At 59.2% G+C, this 14,387-nt stretch overlaps 1 protein-coding gene and 1 long non-coding RNA gene across 10 annotated transcripts in view; one reads left to right on the top strand and one right to left on the bottom strand.

Annotated features, from left to right (window-relative positions):
* Window positions 1-1,189: 1,189 nt before the first annotated feature.
* The window catches only part of LOC129527729 (uncharacterized), a 22,098-nt gene continuing 8,900 nt past the window's right edge, over window positions 1,190-14,387 (top strand). The window contains exons 1-3 of one of the 2 annotated variants that reach the window (XR_008672782.2): window positions 1,190-2,153; window positions 2,538-2,655; window positions 3,925-4,029. This is a non-coding gene — a long non-coding RNA (uncharacterized lncRNA). Of the gene's footprint in view, window positions 2,656-3,924; window positions 4,030-14,387 lie in introns of both variants that reach the window. The other variant, XR_008672781.2, reaches the window with a different exon arrangement.
* LOC129527721 (serine/arginine repetitive matrix protein 2-like) overlaps window positions 4,972-14,387 on the bottom strand; it is a 26,329-nt gene continuing 16,913 nt past the window's right edge. For all 8 annotated transcript variants that reach the window (XM_063699754.1, XM_063699756.1, XM_063699760.1 and 5 more), the window contains one exon: window positions 4,972-14,000. In XM_063699754.1, coding sequence (XP_063555824.1) covers window positions 5,130-14,000 — 8,871 coding nt within the window. In that variant the 3' untranslated portion in view covers window positions 4,972-5,129. The remainder of the gene's footprint in view (window positions 14,001-14,387) is intronic.

Raw genomic sequence — 14,387 nt, 5'->3', positions numbered from 1 at the left:
CCCGTCTGGGTGTGACTGCATTTGGGGAGAAGGGGATGGGGTCCTGCCTGTCCCTGCAGTCACAGCATACCACGAGTCCTGGGGCAGAGGAGTCTGGATTCAGGCCCTTGGTGCCCAGCGGTCCTGGCTCACCGACACCCCTCGTTCAGCAGCCAGGGGGTTCCTCACTGTGTCCCAGATGTCACTCTAAAGATTGCTTCAGAGGCTCCCTCCCTGAATCGTTGGAGGGCCTCTGCCAGTTCCAATGACCAGCCAGCTGCCTTCAGGTCACAAAAGAATCTGGGGCTGGTCTGAGACCAGGTGTACCCCCAGACCCCATCTCTGTCCAGATCATGAGAGGGAGTCCAGGGTCCCCCGCCTCCCACAGTTGGGCTTCCCTGCATAGCTGGAACTCAGCCAGGCCTGTTCCGGGAAGCAGGGCTGTGAGTGTGAGCGGTCGAGGTCCTTGGCATTTTGAACAAAGAATTGAACAAAACCCACAAAGTAACATAGCAATGAAACATGGGAAGGAAGCAGTGAAAGCAGGAATTTATGAAACAGATAAAGCACTCTGCAGGGCGGGAGTGGGCCTAAGCAAGCGGCTCAAGAGCCTGGTTACAAAGTTTCCTAGGTGTTTTGTTAGTTTGTTTTTGTGTTTTTTTTTATTATTATTATTTTTGAGAAGTCTCTTACCCAGGCTGGAGCACAGTGGCATGATCTTGGCTCACTGCAATCTCCGCCTCCTGAGTTCAAGTGATTCTCTGGCCTCAGCCTCCCAAGTAGCTGGGATTACAGGTAAGCACCCACCACGCCCGGCTAATTTTCATATTTTTTGTAGAGATGGGGTTTCACCATGTTGGACAGGCTGGTCTTGAACTCCTGACCTCGTTAATCGGCCCACCTCGGCCTCCCAAAGTGCTGGGATTACAGGCACGAGCCATGGCACCCAGCCTCCTGGGTTTTAAGTACTGCTTTTGAGGTTCTATTGGCTACCCCTTATCTGGATGAAGGATTTGGTCTGTGGCTCATAAAAGGCTAATGTGAACTGGCGCCCTATGCAGATGAAGGGATGACCCATGCTTGGCCTGTGGCTAATCCAGGACACTCTCCCTTCCCATCTGAGATGTGGTGGAGACAGGAGGGTGATAGCGTGTCTCTATATTAAACACACACACACACATGCACACGCACACACACACACACACACACACACACACACACACACACACACACACAAAGGCAGCCAGACTATGCACTAGGAACTGCCCTGGGAATCCCGTTGCATTCTCACAACAATCCCATTTCACAGATGAAGAAACCAAGGCACAGAAATATTCAGTAACGTGTCCAGGTGCGGTGGCTCATGCCTGTAATCCCAGTACTTTGGGAGGCTGAGGCAGGCAGATCACGAGGTCAGGAGTTCGAGACCATCCTGGCCAACATGGTGAAACCCCGTCTCTACTAAAAATACAAAAATTAGCTGGGTGTGGTGGCAGGTGCCTGTAATTCCAGCTACTCAGGAGGCTGAGGGAGGAGAATTGCTTGAACCCGGGAGGCAGAGGTTGCAGTGAGCCGAGATCACACCACTGCACTCCAGCCTGGGTGACAGAGCAAAACTCCGTCTGAAAAAAAAAAAAGAAAAAAGAAATACTAAGTAACTTGTCTGAGGCCACTTAGTTACCAAGACGTGGGAGCTGGGACTTGAACCCAGGCAGTCTGGCTGGATTCATGCCTGCAGCCTCTGCACTCCTGCTACTTACTGTGTGAGAAGCGCCTGTTCTGTGGAAGGTTGTGGGCTGAGATCTTTCCATGACTTCCATTCATTTACCCCCAAGGCTGTTCTTAAAGACGGGCATGACAGTTATACCCATTTTACAGATGGGGCCCTGAGGCTCACAAGGGCACAGCACTCACCCATTTCCACAAAGCTATAGCTCGTTAGCAGAGGGCAGAATTCGGCCGCCTCTCCCCTAGCTCGAAGGCTGTGATTGACACAGAGGTTTTTTTTTTGTTGTTGCTGTTGTTTGTTCCTTTTTCTTTTTTTTTTTTGAGACAGGGTCTTGCTCTGTCATCCCGGCTGGAGTGCAGTGGTGCGATCTCAGCTCACTGCAAACTCTGCCTCCAAGATGCAAATGATTCTCGTGCCTCAGCCTCCCAAGTAGCTGGAATTACAGGTGTGCACTACCATGCCCAGCTGTTTTTTGTAGAGATGGGGTTTCACCATGGTCTCTACTAAACTCTGTCTCTACTAAAAATACAAAAATTACCCAGGCGTGGTGGCACATGCCTGTAGTCCCAGCTACTCAAGAAGCTGAGGCAGGAGAATCACTCGAACCTGGGAGGTGGAGGTTGCAGTGACCCAAAATCATGCACTCTAGCCTGGGGTCTCGCTTTTGCCCAGGTTAGAGTGCAGTGGCACAATCATAGTGGCTCACTGCAGCCTCAAACTCCTGGGCTGAAGGGAATCCTCCCACCTCAGCCTCCCAAGTAGCTAGGACTATAGGCATGTGCCATCATGGCGAGTTAATTTTTTGTGTGTTTTTATTTTCTCGAGACAGAGTCTTGCTCTGTTGCTCAGGCTGGACTGCAATGGCGTGATCTTGGCTCACCGCAACCTCCACCTCCTGGGTTCAAGCGATTCTCCTGCCTCAGCCTCCCGAGTTGCTGGGATTACAGGTGCGTGCCAGCATGCCTGGCTAATTTTGTATTTTTAGTAGACACAGGGTTTCGCCATGTTGGTCAGGCTGCTCTCGAGCTCCTGACCTCGTGATCCACCTGCCTCGGCCTCTCAAAGTGTTGGGATTACAGGCAGGAGTCACTGAGCCTGGCCTGGGGAGCTAATTTTTAAATTTGTTATAGAGACAAGAGAGACAAGAGTCTCTCTTATGTTGCCCAGGCTGGTCTCGACCCCCTGGCCTCAAGTGATCCTCCCACCTCAGCCTCCCAAAGTGCTGGGATTACAGATGGGTGTCACCGCAGCTGGCCTCTGAGGAGGGTTTCATTATAAACCTGCCCTGAAGGGAGGAAATCCAATTTTATGAGAGGGTGTAGCCTGGTGAGGCCTGGATGACCTCCGCAGGCAGGGGCTTGTGCCTGGGCTGAGGCCTAAGGGACAATGGGAAGACATGAAGTTGCCCCAGGCAGAGGGTACAATGTGGGCAAAGTCAGGAAGTGGCAGGGCTTGGATCACTCCAGGAAGAGAGAGGAGTCACGTGTCACAGGAGCTCGAGACCCAGAGAGTGAGGCAGGCAGGCAGGCAGGGACCAAGCTCGGGCACAGCCAGGAAAGCAGGACAGGGCATGGTGGGGCCAATGGAATCATTACCCAAGACGGGCATTTTCAGGGAAACAGCTTAGATAAGGCCAGGCGTACAGTAGCTCCCACCTGTAATCCCAGCATTTGGGGAGGCTGAGGTAGGAGGACTGCTTGAGCCTGGGAGTTCGAGACCAGCCTAGGCAACATAGTGAGACCCCCATATCCACAAAAAATTTAAAAAAGGAGTTTGTGTTCCTGTAGTAGCATACTTGGGAGGTTGAGGTGGCAGTATCACTTGAGCCCGGGAGTTCAAGGCTAAAGTGAGCTGATTGAGCCATTGCACTCCAGCCTGAGCAACAGAGAGATACGCTGTCTCAAAGGAAATACAAATTAAAAAACCAGCCGGGCATGCTGGCGTGTGCCTGTAGTCTCAGCTACTTGGGACACTGAAGTGGGAGGATCGCTTGAGCCCAGGAGTTCAAGGCTGCCGTGAGCTATGATTGTGCCTCTGCACTCCAGCCTGGGCGACAGAGAAAGACCCTGTCTCTTAAAAAAAAAAAAAAAAAAAAATCTTAGATAAGAGGATGCTGTGCCTCCCTGGGGGTCTTCAGTCACCCATGGTCCTGGCAGCAGAGGAAGGCCAGGAGAGAGCTTCACCCACCTGCTGTCCTGCCCATGTGACATCCGCAGGTGCTGCCATGGCCACGACTGTTGTTACACTCGAGCTGAGGAGGCCGGCTGCAGCCCCAAGACAGAGCGCTACTCCTGGCAGTGCGTCAATCAGTGTCCTGTGCGGTGAGTCCCCAGCACCACCATGCCACCCACCCCGAGTATCCCCTGGGCATCCTGGCATAGCCAGATGACTTCCGTGCCCCTGTTGCAATAACCACTGCTTCCAACTCTCTATAGACCACCCCTTGGGTATATCTAATGTAAGTGATATTTATTTTATTTATTTATTTTTTGAGTCAGAGTCTCGCTCTGTCACCCAGGCTAGAGTGTGCTGATGTGATCTTGGCTCACTACAACCTCTGCCTCCTGGGTTCAAGCGATTCTCATGCCTCAGCCTCCCAAGTGGCTGGGACTACAGGCATGCACCATCACGCCCAGCTCATTTTTGTATTTTTTTCAGTAGAGGTGGGGTTTCACCAAGTTGGCCGGGCTGGTCTCAAACTCCCCACCTCAAGTGCTCTGCCCGCCTCGGCCTCCCAAAGTGCTGGGATTACAGGCATGAGCCGTGGTGTCTGGCCCTAATGTGAGTGATCTTTAACACTGAGCACTTGAAAAAGAAAACCCTGAAGAAACCTAATTCTTTGATGTCTGGATGACAAGGAAGAAGATAGAAATGGCATCAGATAATAAACAGTGTAAATGTTTATCAGAAAGAGGCTGGTGGTCGGGACAAGTAGGAGGATCGCTTGAGTCCAGGAGTGCATCTCTACAAAAAAGTTAAAGGATTTTTTAACATTGGCCAGGCGTGGTGGCACACATCTGTGATCCAAGCTACTTGGGAGGCTGAGGCAGGAGGATTGCTTGAAGCCCAGGAGATTGAGGCTGCAGTGAGCTGTGATCAAGCCACTGCACTCCAGCCTGGGTGACACAGCAAAATCCAGTCTCAAAAAAAAAAAAATAATAATATTTTACATAACCAACCACTTCTAAAGATTAAAACCCCCATGATTAAAAACCTCAGGTCCCTCAGGCAATCATACCAGATATCGAAACAAAGCAATAACATAAGGACTGCAGTTTTTATTTTATTTTTATATTATTTATTTATTCTTTGTTAGTTCGTTTTTGGAGTGTAGGTTTTGTTTTTTTATTTTTTTATTTTGTTCTACTCAGTTTTATTCTTATTGCTCAGGCTTGACTGCAATAGCCTGTTCCAAGCTAACTCAAACTCCGCCTCTTGGGTTCGGGTGATGATGGTTGCACGTCAGCGGCCCTCGGCCTCTCGGGTTTCGGCGGTGGTTGTACGTCAGCGGCCCTGGGCCTCTCGGGTTTCGGCGGTGGTTGCACGTCAGCGGCCCTCCGCCTCTCGGGTTTCGGCGGTGGTTGCACGTCAGCGGCCCTCCGCCTCTCGGGTTTCGGCGGTGGTTGCACGTCAGTGGCCCTCCGCCTCTCGGGTTTCGGTGTTGGTTGCACGTCAGCGGCCCTCGGCCTCTGGGGTTTCGGTGATGGTTGCACGTCAGCGGCCCTCCGCCTCTCGGTGATGGTTGCACGTCAGCGGCCCTCGGCCTCTCGGGTTTCGGCGGTGGTTGCACGTCAGCGACCCTCCGCCTCTTGGGTTCGGGTGATGATGGTTCCACGTCAGCGACCCTCGGCCTCCTGAGTTTGCATGGTGGTTCCATGTCAGGGGCCCTTGGCCTCTCGGGTTTCGGTGGTGGTTCCATGTCAGTGACCCTCCGCCTCTTGGGTTCGGGTGATGATGGTTCCACGTCAGCGGCCCTCGGCCTCTCGGGTTTCAGTGGTGGTTGCACGTCAGCGGCCCTCGGCCTCTTGGGTTTCGGTGGTGGTTGCACGTCAGCGGCCCTCGGCCTCTCGGGTTTCGGTGGTGGTTGCACGTCAGCGGCCCTCCGCCTCTCGGGTTTCGGCAATGGTTGCACGTCAGCGGCCCTCGGCCTCTCGGGTTTCGGTGGTGGTTCCACGTCAGCGACCCTCTGCCTCTCGGGATTCGGGTGATGATGGTTCCGTGTCAGTGGCCCTCGGCCTCTCGGGTTTCGGTGGTGGTTCCACGTCAGCGACCCTCCGCCTCTTGGGTTCGGGTGATGATGGTTCCATGTCAGCGGCCCTCCGCCTCTCGGGTTTCGGCGATGGTTGCACGTCAGCGGCCCTCCGCCTCTCGGGTTTCGGCGGTGGTTGCACGTCAGCGACCCTCCGCCTCTCGGGTTTCGGTGGTGGTTCCACGTCAGCGGCCATCTTCCTCTTGGGTTCGGGTGATGATGGTTCCATGTCAGTGGCCCACGGCCTCTCGTGTTTCGGTGGTGGTTCCACGTCAGCGACCCTCCGCCTCTTGGGTTCGGGTGATGATGGTTGCACGTCAGGGGCCCTTGGCCTCTCGGGTTTCGGTGGTGGTTGCACGTCAGCGCCCCTCCGCCTCTCGGGTTTCGGTGATGGTTGCACGTCAGCGGCCCTCGGCCTCTCGGGTTTCGGTGTTGGTTGCACGTCAGCAGCCCTTCGCCTCTTGGGTTTCGGTGATGGTTGCACGTCAGTGGCCCTAGGCCTCTCGGGTGTTGGCTGCACGTCAGCGGCCCTCCGCCTCTCGGGTTTCGGCGGTGGTTCCACGTCAGCGGCCCTCGGCCTCTTGGGTTCGGGTGATGACGGTTCCACGTCAGCGGCCCTCCGCCTCTCGGGTTTTGGCAGTGGTTGCACGTCAGCGGCGCTCCGCCTCTCGGGTTTCGGTGTTGGTTGCACGTCAGCAGCCCTCGGCCTCTCGGTGATGGTTGCACGTCAGCGGCTCTCGGCCTCTCGGGTTTCGGCGGTGGTTGCACGTCAGCGACCCTCCGCCTCTTGGGTTCGGGTGATGATGGTTCCACGTCAGCGGCCCTCGGCCTCCTGGGTTTGCATGGTGGTTCCATGTCAGGGGCCCTTGGCCTCTCGGGTTTCGGTGTTGGTTGCACGTCAGCGGCCGTCGGCCTCTCGGGTTTCGGCGGTGGTTGCACATCAGCGGCCCTCCGCCTCTCGGGTTTCGGCGGGTGCACGTCAGCGGCCCTCGGCCCCTTGGGTTTCGGTGGTGGTTCCACGTCAGCGACCCTCCGCCTCTTGGGTTCGGGTGATGATGGTTCCATGTCAGCGGCCCTCGGCCCCTCGGGTTTCGGCGATGGTTGCACGTCAGCGGCCCTCGGCCTCTCGGGTTTCGGAGTTGGTTGCACGTCAGCGGCCCTCCGCCTCTCGGGGTTCGGGTGATGATGGTTCCACGTCAGCGGCCCTCGGACTCTCGGGTTTCGGTGGTGGTTCCACGTCAGCGACCCTCCGCCTCTTGGGTTCGGGTGATGATGGTTCCATGTCAGCGGCCCTCGGCCTCTCGGGTTCCGGTGTTGGTTGCACGTCAGCGGCCCTCCGCCTCTCGGGTTTTGACGGTGGTTGCACGTCAGCGACCCTCCGCCTCTCGGGTTTCGGTGGTGGTTCCATGTCAGCGGCCCTCTGCCTCTTGGGTTTGGGTGATGACGGTTCCATGTCAGTGGCCCTCGGCCTCTCGGGTTTCGGTGGTGCTTCCACGTCAGCGACCCTCCGCCTCTTGGGTTCGGGTGATGATGGTTGCAAGTCAGGGGCCCTCGGCCTCTCGGGTTTCGGCGATGGTTGCACGTCAGCGGCCCTCCGCCTCTCGGGTTTCGGCGATGGTTGCATGTCAGTGACCCTCCGCCTCTCGGGTTTCGGTGGTGGTTCCACGTCAGCGGCCCTCTGCCTCTTGGGTTCGGGTGATGATGGTTCCATGTCAGCGGCCCTTGGCCTCTCGGGTTTCGGTGTTGGTTGCACGTCAGCGGCCCTCCACCTCTCGGGTTTCGGCGATGGTTGCACGTCAGCAGCCCTTCACCTCTCGGGTTTCGGTGTTGGTTGCACGTCAGCGGCCCTCCGCCTCTCGGTGACGGTTGCACGTCAGCGGCCCTCGGCCTCTCGGGTTTCGGTGATGGTTGCACGTCAGCGGCCCTCGGCCTCTCAGGTTTCGGTGGTGGTTCGTCAGCGACCCTCCGCCTCTTGGGTTCGGGTGATGATGGTTCCACGTCAGCGGCCCTCCGCCTCTCGGGTTTCGGTGTTGGTTGCACGTCAGCGGCCCTCGGCCTCTCGGGTTTCGGTGGTGGTTCCACGTCAGTGACCCTCCGCCTCTTGGGTTCGGGTGATGATGGTTCCACGTCAGCGGCCCTCGGCCTCTCGGGTTCGGGTGATGATGGTTCCATGTCAGCGGCCCTCGGCCTCTCAGGTTTCGGTGATGGTTGCACGTCAGCGGCCCTCGGCCTCTCGGGTTTCGGTGATGGTTGCACGTCAGCGGCCCTCGGCCTCTCGGGTTTCGGTGATGGTTGCATGTCAGCGGCCCTTGGCCTCGCGGGTTTCGGTGATGGTTGCACGTCAGCGGCCCTCGGCCTCTCGGGTTCGGGTGATGATGGTTCCATGTCAGCGGCCCTCCGCCTCTCGGGTTTCGGTGGTGGTTGCACGTCAGCGGCCCTCGGCCTCTCGGGTTTCGGTGTTGGTTGCACGTCAGCGGCCCTCTGCCTCTTGGGGTTCGGGTGATGATGGTTCCACGTCAGCGGCCCTCGGACTCTCGGGTTTCGGTGATGGTTGCACGTCAGCGGCCCTCGGACTCTCGGGTTTCGGTGGTGGTTCCACGTCAGCGACCCTCCGCCTCTTGGGTTCGGGTGATGATGGTTGCACGTCAGGGGCGCTCGGCCTCTCGGGTTTCGGCGATGGTTGCACATCAGCGGCCCCCTGCCTCTCGGGTTTCGGTGTTGGTTGGACGTCAGCGGCCCTCCGCCTCTTGGGTTTCGGTGATGGTTGCATGTCAGTGGCCCTAGGCCTCTCGGGTTTCGGTGGTGGTTCCACGTCAGCGGCCCTCTGCCTCTTGGGTTCGGGTGATGACAGTTCCATGTCAGTGGCCCTCGGCCTCTCGGGTTTCGGTGGTGCTTCCACGTCAGCGACCCTCCGCCTCTTGGGTTCGGGTGATGATGGTTGCAAGTCAGGGGCCCTTGGCCTCTCGGGTTACTGCGATGGTTGCACGTCAGCGGCCCTCCGCCTCTCGGGTTTCGGCGATGGTTGCATGTCAGTGACCCTCCGCCTCTCGGGTTTCGGTGTTGGTTGCACGTCAGCGGCCCTCCGCCTCTTGGGTTTCGGTGATGGTTGCATGTCAGTGGCCCTAGGCCTCTCGGGTTTCGGTGGTGGTTCCACGTCAGCGGCCCTCTGCCTCTTGGGTTCGGGTGATGACAGTTCCATGTCAGTGGCCCTCGGCCTCTCGGGTTTCGGTGGTGCTTCCACGTCAGCGACCCTCCGCCTCTTGGGTTCGGGTGATGATGGTTGCAAGTCAGGGGCCCTTGGCCTCTCGGGTTACTGCGATGGTTGCATGTCAGCGGCCCTCCGCCTCTCGGGTTTCGGCGATGGTTGCATGTCAGTGACCCTCCGCCTCTCGGGTTTCGGTGTTGGTTGCACGTCAGCGGCCCTCCGCCTCTCGGTGATGGTTGCACGTCAGCGGCCCTCGGCCTCTCGGGTTTCGGTGGTGGTTCCACGTCAGCGACCCTCGGCCTCTCGGGTTCGGGTGATGATGGTTCCACGTCAGCGGCCCTCCGCCTCTCGGGTTTCGGTGGTGGTTGCACGTCAGCCGCCCTTGGCCTCTCGGGTTTCGGTGGTGGTTGCATGTCAGCGGCCCTCTGCCTCTCGGGTTTCAGTGATGGTTGCACGTCAGCGGCCCTCTGCCTCTCAGGTTTTGGTGGTGGTTTCGGTGGTGGTTCCACGTCACCGACCCTCGGCCTCTCGGGTTCGGGTGATGATGGTTCCACGTCAGTGGCCCTCGGCCTCTCGGGTTTCGGCGATGGTTGCACGTCAACAACCCTTGGCCTCTCGGGTTTCAGCGATGGCTGCACGTCAGCGGCCCTCGGCCTCTCGGGTTTCGGTGTTGGTTGCACGTCAGCGGCCCTCGGCCTCTCGGGTTTCAGTGATGGTTGCACGTCAGCGGTCCTCCGCCTCTCGGGTTTCGGTGATGGTTGCACGTCAGCGACCCTTGGTCTCTCGGGTTCGGGTGATGATGGTTCCATGTCAGCGGCCCTCGGCCTCTCAGGTTTCGGTGATGGTTGCACGTCAGCGGCCCTTGGCCTCTCGGGTATCGGTGGTGGTTCCACGTCAGCGGCCCTCGGCCTCTCGGGTTTCGGTGGTGGTTGCACGTCAGCGGCCCTCGGCCTCTCGGGTTTCGGCGATGGTTGCACGTCAGCGGCCCTCGGCCTCTCGGGTTTCAGTGATGGTTGCACGTCAGCGGCCCTCTGCCTCTCGGGTTTCGGTGGTGGTTTCGGTGGTGGTTCCACGTCAGCGACCCTCGGCCTCTCGGGTTCGGGTGATGATGGTTCCACGTCAGTGGCCCTCGGCCTCTCGGGTTTCGGCGATGGTTGCACGTCAACAACCCTCGGCCTCTCGGGTTTCGGCGATGGTTGCACGTCAACAACCCTCGGCCTCTCGGGTTTCGGTGTTGGTTGCACGTCAGCGGCCCTCGGCCTCTCGGGTTTCAGTGATGGTTGCACGTCAGCGGTCCTCCGCCTCTCGGGTTTCGGTGATGGTTGCACGTCAGCGACCCTCGGCCTCTCGGGTTCGGGTGATGATGGTTCCATGTCAGCGGCCCTCGGCCTCTCAGGTTTCGGTGATGGTTGCACGTCAGCGGCCCTCGGCCTCTCGGGTTTCGGTGGTGGTTGCACGTCAGCGGCCCTCGGCCTCTCGGGTTTCGGCGATGGTTGCACATCAGCGGCCCTCGGCCTCTCGGGTTTCGGTGATGGTTGCACGTCAGCTGCCCTCCGCCTCTCGGGTTTCGGTGGTGGTTCCACGTCAGTGGCCCTCCGCCTCTTGGGTTCAGGTGATGATGGTTGCACGTCAGTGGCCCTCGGCCTCTTGGGTTTCGGCGATGGTTGCACGTCAGCGGCCTTCGGCCTCTCGGGTTTCGGTGATGGTTGCACGTCAGCGGCCCTCTGCCTCTCCGGTTTCGGTGATGGTTGCACGTCAGCGACCCTCGGCCTCTCGGGTTTCGGCGATGGTTGCACGTCAGCGGCCCTCGGCCTCTCGGGTTTCGGTGTTGGTTGCACGTCAGCGGCCCTCGGCCTCTCGGGTTTCGGTGATGGTTGCACGTCAGCGGCCCTCTGCCTCTCAGGTTTCGGTGGTGGTTTCGGTGATGGTTCCACGTCACCGACCCTCGGCCTCTCGGGTTCGGGTGATGATGGTTCCATGTCAGCGGCCCTCCGCCTCTCGGGTTTCGGTGATGGTTGCACGTCAGCGACCCTCGGCCTCTCGGGTTCGGGTGATGATGGTTCCACGTCAGTGGCCCTCGGCCTCTCGGGTTTCGGCGATGGTTGCACGTCAACAGCCCTTGGCCTCTCGGGTTTCGGCGATGGTTGCACGTCAGCGGCCCTCGGCCTCTCGGGTTTCGGTGTTGGTTGCACGTCAGCGGCCCTCGGCCTCTCGGGTTTCAGTGATGGTTGCAAGTCAGCGGTCCTCCGCCTCTCGGGTTTCGGTGATGGTTGCACGTCAGCGACCCTCGGCCTCTCGGGTTCGGGTGATGATGGTTCCATGTCAGCGGCCCTCGGCCTCTCGGGTTTCGGTGATGGTTGCACGTCAGCGGCCCTCGGCCTCTCGGGTTTCGGCGGTGGTTGCACGTCAGCGGCCCTCGGCCTCTCGGGTTTCAGTGATGGTTGCACGTCAGCGGCCCTCTGCCTCTCGGGTTCGGGTGATGATGGTTCCATGTCAGCGGCCCTCGGCCTCTCGGGTTTCGGTGATGGTTGCACGTCAGCGGCCCTCGGCCTCTCGGGTTTCGGTGGTGGTTGCATGTCAGCGGCCCTCCGCCTCTCGGGTTTCGGTGGTGGTTGCACGTCAGCGGCCCTCAGCCTCTCGGGTTTCGGTGATGGTTGCACGTCAGCGGCCCTCGGCCTCTCGGGTTTCGGTGGTGGTTCCACGTCAGCGACCCTCGGCCTCTCGGGTTCAGGTGATGATGGTTCCACGTCAGCGGCCCTCCGCCTCTCGGGTTTCGGTGATGGTTGCACGTCAGCGGCCCTCGGCCTCTCGGGTTTCGGTGATGGTTGCACGTCAGCGGCCCTCGGCCTCTCGGGTTCGGGTGATGATGGTTCCACGTCAGCGGCCCTCGGCCTCTCAGGTTTCGGCGATGGTTGCACGTCAGCGGCCCTCGGCCTCTCGGGTTTCGGTGATGGTTGCACGTCAGCGGCCCTCCGCCTCTCGGGTTTCGGTGGTGGTTGCACGTCAGCGGCCCTCGGCCTCTCGGGTTCGGGTGATGATGGTTCCACGTCAGCGGCCCTCCGCCTCTCGGGTTTCGGTGGTGGTTGCACGTCAGCGGCCCTCGGCCTCTCGGGTTTTGGTGATGGTTGCACATCAGCGGCCCTCTGCCTCTCGGGTTTCGGTGGTGGTTCCACGTCACCGACCCTCGGCCTCTCGGGTTCGGGTGATGATGGTTCCATGTCAGCAGCCCTCGGCCTCTCGGGTTTCGGTGATGGTTCCATGTCAGCGGCCCTCTGCCTCTCGGGTTTCGGTGATGGTTGCACATCAGTGGCCCTCGGCCTCTCGGGTTCAGGTGATGATGGTTCCACGTCAGCGGCCCTCGGCCTCTCGGGTTTCGGTGGTGGTTCCACGTCAGCGACCCTCGGCCTCTCGGGTTCAGGTGATGATGGTTCCACGTCAGCGGCCCTCCGCCTCTCGAGTTTCGGTGGTGGTTGCACGTCAGCGGCCCTCGGCCTCTCGGGTTTCGGTGTTGGTTGCACGTCAGCGGCCCTCCGCCTCTCGGGGTTCGGGTGATGATGGTTCCACGTCAGCGGCCCTCGGACTCTCGGGTTTCGGTGATGGTTGCACGTCAGCGGCCCTCGGACTCTCGGGTTTCGGTGGTGGTTCCACGTCAGCGACCCTCCGCCTCTTGGGTTCGGGTGATGATGGTTGCACGTCAGGGGCGCTCGGCCTCTCGGGTTTCGGCGATGGTTGCACGTCAGCGGCCCCCTGCCTCTCGGGTTTCGGTGGTGGTTCCACATCAGCGACCCTCCGCCTCTTGGGTTTGGGTGATGATGGTTCCATGTCAGCGGCCCTCGGCCTCTCGGGTTTCGGTGGTGGTTCCACGTCAGCGGCCCTCTGCCTCTTGGGTTCGGGTGATGACAGTTCCATGTCAGTGGCCCTCGGCCTCTCGGGTTTCGGTGGTGCTTCCACGTCAGCGACCCTCCGCCTCTTGGGTTCGGGTGATGATGGTTGCAAGTCAGGGGCCCTTGGCCTCTCGGGTTACTGCGATGGTTGCATATCAGCGGCCCTCCGCCTCTCGGGTTTCGGCGATGGTTGCATGTCAGTGACCCTCCGCCTCTCGGGTTTCGGTGTTGGTTGCACGTCAGCGGCCCTCCGCCTCTCGGTGATGGTTGCACGTCAGCGGCCCTCGGCCTCTCGGGTTTCGGTGGTGGTTCCACGTCAGCGACCCTCGGCCTCTCGGGTTCGGGTGATGATGGTTCCACGTCAGCGGCCCTCCGCCTCTCGGGTTTCGGTGGTGGTTGCACGTCAGCGGCCCTCGGCCTCTCGGGTTTCGGTGTTGGTTGCACGTCAGCGGCCCTCGGCCTCTCGGGTTTCGGTGATGGTTGCACGTCAGCGGCCCTCTGCCTCTCGGGTTTCGGTGGTGGTTCCACGTCAGCGACCCTCGGCCTCTCGGGTTCGGGTGATGATGGTTCCATCTCAGCGGCCCTCGGCCTCTCGGGTTTCGGTGATGGTTGCACGTCAGCGGCCCTAGGCCTCTCGGGTGTTGGTTGCACGTCAGCGGCCCTCCGCCTCTCGGGTTTGGGTGTTTTTTCTGCCTCAGCCTCCTGAGTAGCTAAGGGAGGTGTCTTGAGATTATCATCCGCTGAGGGTGGAGCTGACGGTGGAGGTGAGGGTGGAAGAGGAGTGAGCGGACACTCGGAAGGTGTCTTGAGGCTCAGGGAGTTATCAGTTATAGAATGTTGTTGAGTTGGAGGAGGTGGCTGGTGGCCCATCCTGCTTTTTAAAGTTTCAACTGTGAGGTAGGGCCAGTGGGGCAATCCTGAAGAATGACGATGCTCCGCTGCCGCCATTCTGACCTGTAGGGACAAAGGAGGGAATGTTTTCACACATATCCATTTGATGGACAAAATTACCGCCACCAACACAGTCTGCACCTTCTGTTGCTGGTGATAGATTTTTGCACCTTTCCATCCTCCAGGTTTCAAAATAGCAGTATCAGCGTCATAATATCACCCTTCCACTGAGTACTGCCGACAGCTGGGGGGTAAAGAAAAGTCATTGGGACACACTGTTGTCTCCACATGCCACTGTGTCTGTCTGCAAATGTAGGCAGGCTGGGGTCCTGCCCCAGGGAAGACAGAGTCATAACAGAGTAATAAAGAAGCATGTTTGAGACACAAGAGTGTCTATGTCTATCCTCATTCCTCCCTCACAGCCATCACCAGAGCATGTTTCTTGCACCA

Source organism: Gorilla gorilla, chromosome 18, assembly GCF_029281585.2.
Source record: "Gorilla gorilla gorilla isolate KB3781 chromosome 18, NHGRI_mGorGor1-v2.1_pri, whole genome shotgun sequence".
NCBI lineage: Eukaryota > Metazoa > Chordata > Mammalia > Primates > Hominidae > Gorilla > Gorilla gorilla.
This window is presented reverse-complemented; position numbering and strand designations above follow the sequence as displayed.